Source organism: Neodiprion lecontei, chromosome 1 (genome assembly GCF_021901455.1).
Source record: "Neodiprion lecontei isolate iyNeoLeco1 chromosome 1, iyNeoLeco1.1, whole genome shotgun sequence".
Lineage (NCBI taxonomy): Eukaryota > Metazoa > Arthropoda > Insecta > Hymenoptera > Diprionidae > Neodiprion > Neodiprion lecontei.
Window position 1 is genome coordinate 2395184 of NC_060260.1, and position 12550 is coordinate 2407733.

Consider the following 12550-nt stretch of genomic DNA (forward strand, 5'->3'; position numbering starts at 1 on the left):
TCTCTAGTTCACCCTATACCCCTATCACTGAATATCATAAATATTTCAATTTCCAATTATGTAATAGAAACGAATTAATTTTCACATAGTGCTTTACATCTCGTCGTTGGTTTTTTTTCTTTTACATTGAAATAATAATGTACATGTATGATAATATAACTGCAATGTTATATCGGATACTGGTATACATGTAATGTCTGATATTCTGTGTTTAGTTCGTTCGTTGCTCGACCCCAGAATACTCGACACTCTATTCAAATCGGGCGGTGCAGAGAGGAAACCCGGACACTGCCAGCGCCACCTGGGTGATGAAAAATCGAAGAATGATCGAAACAGTCGAAGTCGAAACTCGTAACTTTTCTGCTTGTGGTGTGAAATTTACAAATGGCTGCTCGACAGTCGCAGGCAGACCGTCTGTAAAGTACGAACACGTTCACACTGCTCATCGTCATGGGACCGTTCGTGCCAGATTTAAGGGGAAAATTCAACCGGTTTCTATCTGATATACAGCTGTTACAATATTTGATCGTATTCTTTGGATTGTTTAATTTATCTCTGTGCCTCTACGAAGATCAAGTTGGGAAATTCGACTGGTAAGTGTTTACTACTTTAATATAATTGAATCGTCACCGCAGTGCCGAACCTCCTTAATAATGCATGATACCTCACTGCACACCACTTTTCACCCCGATTGACAGCTACGGCAGTGACTGTGCGTTATTTCGATCACCGGTTCAATTAATCGTTCAAATTACAGGCGACAGAATTACGTGGGAAAAATTAAATTCGCCAGTTTCGATACCGTATCGGCGGCTAAAAAGATTATTGTTGCCACTGAAGAAAATGTTGTTGCTGCTTTGAATCTCAAGTCAGGTAAGTCTTCCTTATTTATATTGATAATACCTGCTTTACTTTGTTTTGTCCATGAGATAGTGCTACTTGTTCTTTTTTTTATAAAAAGAAATTGTCAATTCAATTTCGTGGTATTTTATTCAAATATGTACTCATCATTAATCGATTCAACCTCATGTTAACCTGAAATTTCAATTTCAATTTTTCTCAGGCCAGATACTATGGCGACGAGTATTAGAACAAGGATGTGCGGGTCATGTTCGAGCTCTGGGAGGTGTGTCCGATGGAGATCTCATTACAGTAAGCGGTGGAGTTCCGGCTATTGTTCGTGCCTGGGACCTGGCCACTGGTCATATCCTAAATGAATGGCCATTAGCCGAACAGAACCCTGAAAGGTTCGTATTTACATAGAGAAAATTGTGCTTTGGATTGTTGTTAACTAGCATTATTAACCAGATCGGAGTTAGTAACGTTAACGTAGCGAAATATTAAAAGATCACTGTTCTGAAAACTTAGAATGACTTTGAAGGAGTTCAGTTCCAAAAAAATCTGAATACATGCTTTACTTCTTACAAATATATATTACTCAATTCCAGGCAATTATGACCTTCAATCTCGTCATTATTACGTGACATAGTGGATATACTTGAATATTTTCAAAGACAATGTACGATATCGTTTTACGTGATACCCGAAACAAGAATATTATTTGATGCAGTTCTATAATCTTTTACCCCCTTGAGTAGTCAATAATTACAAGTTAATTTAAGTAAACATTACACTAATTTGTACACATTACACTAATTTGTACACATTACACTAATTTGTACAAATAATTTCCAATAACATGGCTATGTATAGACTACCGGTTTGTACTTAAATGAACTTTTTTTTTTCAGGCTTGACTCTCCACTAATATCATTTAACACAACAGGATTGTATGACCCTGAAAGGTTTTTTAATACACAAGTTTTGTGCACAGTATGCAATACACATAATTGTCACAATATTCAGTGTCATAGTAGAATCCACGTATTAATAATTCCAAGTCCAATTTGTAGTACATGCCTTCTTCGCACAACAATATCTGAGAGGCTACCTAAATTAAGTCAATGAGAACTCAATTTTGCGAAAAATTCTCCTATTAATCTTCAGTGAGGCTTGTTCTGTCCTACACTTTGTACATAAATGTGAAAAGGAACTTTATACTGTAGATTGCATTTAATTTTTCAAGCAGGTCATCACAAGCACCTGTTGTATCACAGAACACAACGTCCTTGAATTATCAAATAGAATCGATTGCAATGTTTCATCTACTGAATAAATAGATGTCAATGATCAATAGTCACCAATAATAAAGAAATTATTCTTATTTTATAGAATAGAAGATGTAATGTGGCACATAAAAGATGGAACCCTGCACCATATTTTACCAACATATAATGGTGATGCGCATAAAACAGAGGTTGAAGTTACTTCATATGATAGTAAAACTGGAGAAAAACTCAAGTCTAGAAAGATTGACGCAGCATTTATAAGCAAAGAGAGCACGTGAGTTATTAAACTTTACGTTAGAATGAAGCATGTAGAGTTCTTGGGTTCAAACAGTAATCATATCCAAGAAATTCTACAATTACTATAAATTTTATTTTCAGATGTGTCTTGGCTGTGCCATACATAGCCTGCATTGATCAGCCAGATTTAGCAGATAAGGTTTATATTCAGCATTTGTATGCAACAGATTCAGATTTTCAGGCCATTCCAGTAATACAAATCTTTGGCTCCGAGACTGGCCACTTGAGCAATTTGGAGTCCGTACCTGGTGACGAGCCTGTAGTATCGGTCAGCCGAGATAATGGCCAAACGAAGAGAATTATTGTAATCAACACAGAATCGGCACCTATTCCTAATGATTTAAGCAAAGATACTGCACTTTACATAACTACAGCTGACGAGGGCAAGGTTTTGCTTCAAACTTCGTTTGAAAATCAGGTGATAGATTATTGAAGAATTAGCTATTTTATTAACAGATGTATCAAAGGTGAACATGCAAGCGATAATAAAAGTTTTTGAATTGTTTGCAGGTTGCAAATGTCGCAGCAGTAGAGTTGTCAACTTTTTCTCCAATTCCAAATTTATCCGTATCTTTATCTCACAACTCCATACAAGCTCCTACAATTGTGGCATCCATCTGTCCTCGTCAGCCAAAGGGTACAGGTTGCCGACACCTTTTATCATCCGAGGATCACAGTGTTGCTTTATTACAACACAGTCGTCTTGTTTGGGTGAGAGAAGAAGCTCTGGCCAATATAGTCGCTGTAGAAATGATGGAGTTACCTATGTCAGATCGGGAACAGGCAATCGAAACGGAGTTTGACCAAAAAGAGAGTGAGTTTTTTAAAATTTATCTCAAAACGCTGTTGACACTACTAATAATCAACAAGTTTTAGAAGCATGTTTCTCAGAATCAAAGAAGCTGATGAATGTTGTTATATCAATATATAAGGTTATAAGTCGGTAAAAAGTTTCATTCGAATCTTCAAATTGGCGTTTATTTACTTTAATGACTCATTAATTTCAACAATTCATTCTGAAATGTATTAATAATATTTTATTTTACGAATGCTGCTGACAGATTTTGATGTAGATGGTTCATGTAAGTAGTTTTATGAAACAGACTGGTTGAAATTTAATTGTGAATTATTTTTTTACTTGTGTGTAATAACAGTGCATGACTTCAAGGGAAAAAATTAATTACTTCTGTAGTCTGTGTCGCTGAACGAATGAGTATATACCGATTGACTGCCTCATTCGTAAAAATGTAACTCAGAACTGTAACAGAGCAAATCGAGTTCTTGAGTCAATACTATTAGTGTGTTGTTGGAGTTTACTACAAATTCTGAATGGTTTTATTTTAGAAGCTGTTTTTCTGACCAAGAAACCATGTTTAAAGTTTTCTGTTTTTTATTGTTATTTTGTGATAAATAGTTAACTTATGTAGATAATGAACTTGATTGATAATTCTGTAGGGGATGTTGTAAGTATGATGGTACGAAGAATATGTTCACAAGCCAACCAATTAAAGGGTCTACTTCAAGCTGTGATGGGTTTTTCGCCTCCGCAGTCCACGCAGAGGGCTGATTTAGTGCGAGATGAATTTGGATTGCATAAAATGATCGTTGCTGTCACTAGTGCTGGAAAGGTACGAATAAACATATTTATAGGAATTTTTCTTTGTCTGTTATTTACGTGCTTTATATCAGTGTATTTTTTAGATATATGGTATTGAATCAAAACGGGGAGAAATCATTTGGCAATTAAGAGTGAAAAATATTACTGGTTTTTCAAAGGCATCAAAGAAAATGGTTTTGTACGTACAGAGAGGTAGCAGACATTTTCCTCATCCTCCTCAATGCGCCCTTCTCGCAGCAGATAAGGTGAAGCTAACGTTCTACAATACAGTATCACACGTATCTGAGTATGAGAAGAAAAAATTTTTCTACAAAGTTCTAACAGTTGAGTACATCTTGTGTATTCTTTACACAGGAAACTGGCAATGGAGTAATTTACACGTTTAACCCAATGACGGGTCAGCCTCTGGGTGAAGTCACCAGACTGGGATACAAAATTAAGCAATCTATGTTGCTTCATGTATCAACAGACGATTTTCTTCGCCCAATTATCCTTCTTGATACCGAGGACTCTGTGCATGCATTTCCTGAGAGCGCCAAAGCAACTGCTGCTTCCGTTGCCAAGAGTGTTTACATTTTTACAGCTGACCAAGAAACAGGGGTGCTAAGCGGATTTTCACTTGCATATAGCACACCTGAGGAATTGATAGCACACATGGTCTGGCAAGTCATTCTGCCTACAAAAACCCAACAAATAGTAGATGTCGTTTCAAAGAGTACAATAGAGCGTGTCCATTCCCAAGGGCGAGTTCTGGGTGATCGATCTGTACTTTACAAGTACATAAATCCGAATTTAGTTGCTATAGTGGTACAAGGTGTCGGCAGCACTCATAAAAGTATGAAATATAGGTATTTTATTTAGAAAGTTTGTTTTATCTTCGGAGCCTAGATTTCTGACAGCAATTATCTTTTTTGTTTCCAGACACGCTTACTTTATACCTATTGGATGTGGTTTCTGGTGCGATGGTATTTTCTGTTGTTCACAAGAGAGTTCGAGGACCTTTCCACGTTGTACATTCAGAAAATTGGCTTGTGTATAGTTACTTCAACGAAAAAAGTCGTAGAACAGAGATAGCTACATTGGAACTCTACGAAGGAAAAACTCAGAGTAATACCACAGGTGTGTGTGCGTACATGTGTGTGTATCTATGTGTGTGTATGTACAGAAAAATTGTCAAATAACATAAAAGTTTAGCATAGTTTCTAATATTTAATTACATTTTCAGCTTTCTCTTCGCTGACTACAACCGTTTTGCCGATTGTAGAGCGACAAGCATTTATATTCCCTGCATCAATCGAGTTTCTGCAAGAAACTATTACTGAGAAAGGAATAACAAGCAAACATATTATGGGTAAGTTGCATGAAAGCATGGTTGCTCAAAATTATGTCTGGAAACATTTCATCGTCATGCTATGGTTCAAAATTATATTCTGCAGTTGCGTTAGCCAATGGAGGCATCTTAGAATTACCGTGGATGCTTGTTGATCCAAGGAGACCGATTAATCCAGAGATGAGAGAGGAGGGAGTTATACCGTATATGCCGGAAATTCCAATTCAGATGGACGCAATTGTTAATTACAATCAGAGCATAGCTAGGGTTTCTGGAATTCACACTAGCCCTAGTGGTCTTGAAAGTACTTGTCTAGTATTTGTTTATGGTCTGGGTAAGTAGACGGAAATTTCGATGCATAATTTAATTCGGGTTTTATCCACTGATTAATCCATCGATCATTATCATTTTCATAGACTTGTTCTACACACGAGTTGCCCCATCAAAAACTTTCGACGTACTAAAGGAAGACTTCGACTATTACCTTATAACAATAGTTCTTTTAGCATTAACGGTTTCGTCTTATGTTACAAAGAAGTTAGCATCACGAAAGGCACAAAAACAAGCATGGAAATGATGTATCGAGATTGGACTGAATCTAGTACTGTTTTCATCTGGTTTTTGTTCACAATAGAGAATGCTGATAGTTGAAGGTAATATTGCAAAATACAATATTTTATAAATAGCTATCAAAGGTACAAAACAATATCTAGTAAGTGGTTAATGTACCCAAAGATGATCTTAAAATAGATTATATAGATTTATTTAACTCTTTTACTGGTACGTGGTGGATATTGTCTTGTAAAAAAATAAACTGTGCCGGATATAATTTCTAAAAGAAGTATCGGTTAACAACGATTTAAGAAAATGTCTGTTATTTAATTTAGATGCAGATATTATATATCTTTCCAAGTTTTCAATTCAATTCAATTGTATCAAAGTAAATATATGTATCGAGTACTATTGATAGCACTACGTCAGATTTCCTGTTTTTATTTCCTTATTATTTATTTTGTGATGGATAAATTTTCAATTAGCGGTAAATTCTAAATTAATGTACACAAACGACAAAGTAATAGAACTATTCCATTTCATTCCATGTGTCTTATGTGCTGAAGTACTAAAACTAGAGCACAGGTATACAATACATAAACCTAGGTATGATTCTTAGTAAACGTGCATACTTTGGGACGTATTTAATTCACAGTTTCAGGTTGAATTCGTCATTCTAGTAAAAGAGTTAAAGCTTTCCAAAGATATGAGTGAATTTTGTAGACAAGTTTTATACATAATTCTCGATAACTAATTCGCCGCAGTAAAAATTAAAAGAATAAAAGAATGTTGAAGTGTTAGCATTTTCTCTCAATCATACAATGCTTGCTGTTAGTGTCACACTGCCTAAAATACGTTCACTATTATTTTTATTGAAGTAAAGTTTTTCAAACCGTCAATATTTCGAAAGTTGGAATGTTGCTTTTAACCGGATTTAAATGGTTATCGTATTGGGCACGATACAAAATAAAATTCTTTACACATACCCATCCCTTACGAAATTCTTTCGTTGGTTGGGCATTGGATAGTATGCTTGTTTGATACGAGTGCCATATTTCTTTTTACAGTGTTAGTTACAATGTTACAGTGTTAAACAATTATGGATTGGTTTTGCAAATTAGCCAATCAACTATTTATTCAAAACTAGCGACCCACAGGTGGGGTCTAATTAGTGTCTTTTTTGTCTTTTAAAGTGAAATAAAATATACGTGAAACGGAAACAAAAGTATTGTTGTTTACAGCATTTGTGAACATATATATAATTTTAGTTGCCGTTTAGTAATCTGACACTGCGACGTTAATACAAATATTTTAACTTTGATTTGTTGAAATTATCAATCAGTATTTAAAATGATTGGTGGTGTCGGTTAGGGTATTTAAATGATGATGAAATGTATTGAATAAAATAATAATAAAATTGAGAATAAAAGTAGCCAATTGGGAGATTGTACTAAACTATTGTACAGACATTCTTCTATTGATGGCATTTTTTGTATCGTTTAGATAGTCATATAAGAATACATTATTACTAGACACCTGAATTAAAAAATATATATAAACAATTACAAGTTTTTAAGTAAAACACATATTGAGAACTCATTTGACATCCGAGCTTTTGAACCGGAGTGTGGTAGACGAAATTGTAACAGTAAATCAAACCTCTCTAAATGAAACATAGAAGGTTGTATCTCTGGTTGATAATGATAACTACTAACAAATAACAAAAGGAATGTAAGTAAACAATTTATTCAATGAAACATCTTAAGAAAACATATGTAATTCTAAAAATATAACGTACATAGTTGCATAGGTGCATTGAACATAGTTTTGTACATAATTACATCAATATTATATTTACATATTGAACGTTTTATCTTGAATGTAAGTTACGATCGTTTCTATATTCACCTGATATTCGTTTTGTATATTGAAATTTGCCACCTGGAATACAATAAATCGAAATTTATAAAGACACCAAAATGTTCGTTGGTCTGAGGTACTAAATTTATAAATCATCAACTCATCATTAATTAAATTTATAAATGATTCATCGTCATTAAAATGTACCTTTTCGATACCCGAAGAACACGTTGGTTCAGTTGTACTGGCAGATTTGTTGGGTGAACTTATAATACTGAGACATTTTATCCAAACAATATCCTCATTGTAATCAGCAATTTTTTTATACAATTCCACGCACTTGACCTAAATTTGCAACCAAAGAGCAGAATGACGTTTGGTATGTAAAGATCAATTCGTATAGTGCCTAGTCGGCACGATTCGCGGTAAATTTTTGTATTAAACTATCAGGTTACCTGTAAATCACGATGTTGATATTTGCTGAGATAAGGCTTTGCTGCTTCTAATACATTCCATAATTCTCGTTCGTGAATTTTTAAACAGTCGACAATGTCTCCTAACTGAGAAAGTAATTCTCTCTGCAGTTTAAATATTTGAGTATACTTGTATACACTACCAGAATCCTTTTTATAACTTTCCTTTGCTGTTTTTGTCAAGAAATCTGCAAGAGCTGGCAACACTTCTCTGTAAAAGTAAATAGTAGTGGTAGTTAGAAATTATAGTAATTACCAGTTAAGGTATTGTGCGACATATTCAATAAGGCTTCACCAAGGAATAACGTACTTCAGCGTTCTCGATCTTATGAAGTCCTTTGATACTTTGGCAAGAGTGCAGAGTAGACCCCATGCACGATTAATGATTATTGGACTGGAATCTCGGAATCTGTGGACCAACGGATGCCAAAGTTGGTGCACAATGGGTAACAATTCATTTTCCCAATCACTCAAAATAATAAGACCTTCCTGTAGTGTTTCTATTGTGAGTAGCTTTACTGCAACATCTTTGGAAGGCAAGAAATGGATGCATCGGTTCATTATTGCCACGGTCATTTTTATGTGTAACGGTATGACTCGCTTCTCTTCATCTGAAATAGAGCAATGATTAATACACAAAACATATTACTTTCTATTTGTGATAGTATACATATTTAGGATTAGATAAAAAAAAATTTAACATCAAATGACACTGTTTACCTTCGTAATTGTTGTAGTCCTGCAAGTCATGATTTTCTTCTTCCTTTAGATCCGAAATTTCATCTTCAATTTCATCACCTTCTAGTTGATTAGAAACCGTTTTTGCTTCCGAGTATTCTAATAATATTTTAATTACCGTTTCTGCTTTATCTGTTAAAACTGTTGTGTTTGCATTGTATATAGTTTCGTCTGGGTTACTTCCTAGTAATCTTCTTACACAAGTAACAAAAGTATGAAAAACTTTTAAAAATGAGTAAGTGTTTCTTTCTTGGAAGTTTGAATTACTCTGCGAAAGTACATCTTGAACGATTTTTTCTAGGGGTGGCAGTACATCCATTGTACATTGCTTGACGACTACACCAACAACGTCTAACACACCAGAATTACGCTCAACTCTACGCAGCTTCAACATGATGTGATAAGACAAATAATCAACGTTAGCCTGAAGAAGGGTCCCTATTGCTGCATATTGCATCGCCTCGGCAAATGATGACAGAGTATGAAAACCGGCAATACTGATTAACGTTTGCCTGCTTCCTGAAATTATAATAACAAGCGTCTTTTATACTCAATTATATTGATTTGTTTTCGAAATTACAGGTTCTGCTTTACTTGAGCTTGTTGCGAGTATTCCTGAATATTGGCATTGCGGAAGATAAATTGAGATACTTGCCAGCTTTTTCAATGACGAGGTAAAGTGTGTGTAAAAGAAATCTTTGGAATTCTTCTTTGAGGGTTCGAGCAATGATTCCCAAACCTTCCAGCAGTAGGCAAGACTGTGCAACATTGCTTTGTGCTTCTCGAAGAGTTACGTCTGATGATATGCAAAGAGGTAGGTTCCAAGTACTTTCTGTTACATAGTATTGAACAACGGACTGATACTCTGATAAATCGGTTGAATTTGTTACTGGTACTGTAAACAAATTAGACCATTGTCTATTAGGTAATAGAGTATTGAAATGTCAGGGGTCTGAAAATGCTTGCTTTCATCACGTACCACCTATAATCCAATTTAATAACAGCGTTAGCTCTTTCCTATATTGCGTCATGTTTGACATCATGTCAAGAATTGTATCTACTAATATTTTCATGTCCCCGTTCTCGCCAAGAAGTCTGCAAACAGTGATAACCTTTGTTTCTGCAATTGAATCACGAAGAAATTTGAAATGTCTCCACGAATCAAAACCGTGATGATGAACTATGTTGTCGAAATCTGAAACGCGATCAACAGTGAAGTAAGTAATTTTTTGTCTTGCAGCACCTGTGATTTTATTATTGTTAATCACTGGCGCATACTTGCCTTTAATAGCTACATCTTCCAAAAGTGAAACATCACCGCAATCTAGTTCAATGGTGTAAACAAGAGCCAACAGTAATCTCTGAAGATGCGCTACTGACGACATAATTTGGGGTAGCTGCTCTGTCCCAAGGATTTTAATGTATCCTCCTAATTGATTAAGGCAAGACATCTGTTCAGAGTGATCTAAAAATTTGAGGATCTGTATTACAAAAAGAACTGGCCATATACTTTGTGTACCGTAATTCGTTACAGATCAAACCAACTTACCACCTGTTCGCATGATTCTTGGTAGTTTCGTGAGTAAAGTGTAGAAAGATTCTTCTAACTCCTCTAGAATAGGTCTGGCTGTGTTACTTCCTTCGGCATATTTTGTCCTGATTTTATCCAATGCTGTGATTGCCGCTGTCCTAACTTCGTCAGTGTCATCTTCAGACAGAGTGATCAATATCTTTGTTAATTCTTTGTGATTTGGCTTCATGTTTCTGAAATAACCAAAAACTGTATTTACCACTTGGTTATTTGATGTTTCAGGAAACAAGGAGCGAGGATTGAAACAATATGGGTTCAATACCTTGGACAGTTGAGCAGCAACGCGCCTGCGAATTCAGCCAATTCCATTCTCACCTTTGAATGAGAATGTTTCACTAATCCTGCCAATGCTTGTATGCAAATGTTAAGTTTTGCCGAAGCAGCATCTAGCCATTGCTGGGTTCGACTCGCTGTTTCCATAAATTTCATCATTCCATCTTTAGTTCTTGACGATAGACCCAAGGGATCAGTAGATGGTTTAGTATCGCATGTGGAAAGCGAAATTAACTGAGTTACTGTATCAGATTCCGGCAAATCTTCCATTATTAGACAAAGTATTCTGTTTAATGCTCGAAGGGCCATCTGAAAGTAAGTTTGGACCATTACTTTTCTTTATAGAACATCACTTTATTTCTAAATCTGTTATTACCATTGGAATCTTATGTCCTTGTATTTCAGATCCCTGAGCTGTTTCTTGAAGTCCAGTTATGATACCAGGAGACAGCAGCATAATTAAATTTGCTGCTTGAGCACGAAGCACTGCATCAATTGTATCTGAATTATTGTGGACTAGTGACAAGGTTATTATCGTCTCGATTGCTGCCAATCTGGAGACAAAATTACAGGGAGAATATAATTTCTGAGAAGAAAAAAGTGTCAGTGGATAATACAGCAGTAAAACCTCTCGACAAACTCACCTCAATGATTGCAATCTTTCCGTCTTAGCAATGGATACGCAACAATATATGGCCTGGCTAAATTTTCCAATGTTTTTGCGAACGTAAAATGCTTCAATTACATCGGTACAACTTCGGCATATCAAATCGCTTATACACAACAGTACGCTCTCTTTTAACTCTTCGTGATATTGTATAACTGCGGAATAATGAAGAAATTGATGCTGATATTGCTAATGTTTCAGGTACCAATCACACAAGCTGTTTTGCCAAAGCTTGTTCTTACCCATCGTTTTCTGTTCTTTGTCGAAAATTTGGTAAATAAGGGTTGTGAATAATCTTGTTACTACATCCACCTTTGCCATCCGTGTCTTTAGAAGTACAGCTCGCAGACAATTGACTAAATGTAATTTTATCTCCTTGCTGTAAGAATTTCAGTCAACTTCAATAGTTTTATTCACATACAAATGTTAAATAATTGAAGCAAGGTTTGCTCACCTCACATCGTCTTTTAACAAATTAGTTACAAGAGGCAGCAAGATGTGCTCTTGAAGATCTTGTATTATCGCAGGTGATATTTGCTGAACATGATCTCTCAGTTGATCAGTGTCAATAATATTTGGATTTTTTCTCAAACTGTCACAAAGTGGTGTGAGTTTTGTAAAACCTTCGAATATTTTAAACCGCTCCATTGCGACAGCCAGTGTTGTGAATGCAGTTTTATATCAGTGTACAAATCTTAAAGTACATTTTTCACGAGTGTTTGATCAATTTGATAAAATCAAAATATTATCTTAAAAATAAACTTGCTCATAAAATATTTCAGGGCATAACATAACCTCGAGACACCAAACCGTGCCACATGCGACAGGCGTCGAATGAAACGTCAATTTACATAGGTATATGGGTACAACACCCGAAATCAAACTAAGTTCAGTCATATGGTTTTATCACTTTTTAACCAATGACGTAGCAGTGAACCATGTGATTCATTAGTTCCATTACGGCTGTTAAAGCGCTGGTGTCGATTTTCGTCTGCTTCTAACCGACTCTGCCGAGAATGCTA

At 35.4% G+C, this 12550-nt stretch overlaps 2 protein-coding genes and 1 long non-coding RNA gene across 6 annotated transcripts; 2 read left to right on the top strand and 1 right to left on the bottom strand.

Moving 5' to 3' along the window:
• Positions 1 to 369: 369 nt before the first annotated feature.
• Positions 370 to 7365, top strand: LOC107222049 (ER membrane protein complex subunit 1). Of its 3 annotated transcripts, XM_046729950.1 has the most exons (15): positions 370 to 593; positions 758 to 873; positions 1064 to 1247; positions 1752 to 1805; positions 2233 to 2403; positions 2508 to 2844; positions 2937 to 3240; positions 3488 to 3508; positions 3882 to 4054; positions 4128 to 4289; positions 4399 to 4879; positions 4966 to 5163; positions 5270 to 5395; positions 5481 to 5708; positions 5791 to 7365. In XM_046729950.1, exons 1-15 carry the CDS (start codon positions 451 to 453, stop codon positions 5949 to 5951), a joined length of 2859 nt encoding a protein of 952 aa, XP_046585906.1. In that variant the 5' UTR covers positions 370 to 450; the 3' UTR covers positions 5952 to 7365. The 3 variants fall into 3 exon arrangements, with proteins under 3 accessions (XP_046585906.1, XP_046585907.1, XP_015516749.2); XM_046729951.1 differs by lacking the exon at positions 3488 to 3508; XM_015661263.2 differs by lacking the exon at positions 1752 to 1805 and having other exon boundaries at positions 371 to 593.
• Positions 7366 to 7424: 59 nt separating this feature from the next.
• On the bottom strand, positions 7425 to 12481 carry LOC107222066 (TELO2-interacting protein 1 homolog). Of its 2 annotated transcripts, XM_046729943.1 has the most exons (14): positions 11983 to 12477; positions 11771 to 11907; positions 11506 to 11683; positions 11238 to 11415; positions 10851 to 11170; positions 10547 to 10761; positions 10280 to 10462; positions 9977 to 10192; positions 9653 to 9892; positions 8980 to 9516; positions 8570 to 8870; positions 8242 to 8470; positions 7994 to 8131; positions 7425 to 7867 (listed from the first exon to the last, which is right to left on the bottom strand). In XM_046729943.1, the coding sequence occupies exons 1-14, from the start codon at positions 12174 to 12176 to the stop codon at positions 7781 to 7783; spliced, it is 3153 nt and encodes a 1050-aa protein (XP_046585899.1). In that variant the 5' UTR covers positions 12177 to 12477; the 3' UTR covers positions 7425 to 7780. The 2 variants fall into 2 exon arrangements, with proteins under 2 accessions (XP_046585899.1, XP_046585901.1); XM_046729945.1 differs by lacking the exon at positions 7994 to 8131 and having other exon boundaries at positions 11983 to 12481.
• On the top strand, positions 11054 to 11846 carry LOC124292638. The gene is made up of 3 exons (XR_006902528.1): positions 11054 to 11176; positions 11267 to 11647; positions 11730 to 11846. It is a non-coding gene; the product is annotated as an uncharacterized LOC124292638 (long non-coding RNA).
• Positions 12482 to 12550: the final 69 nt, after the last annotated feature.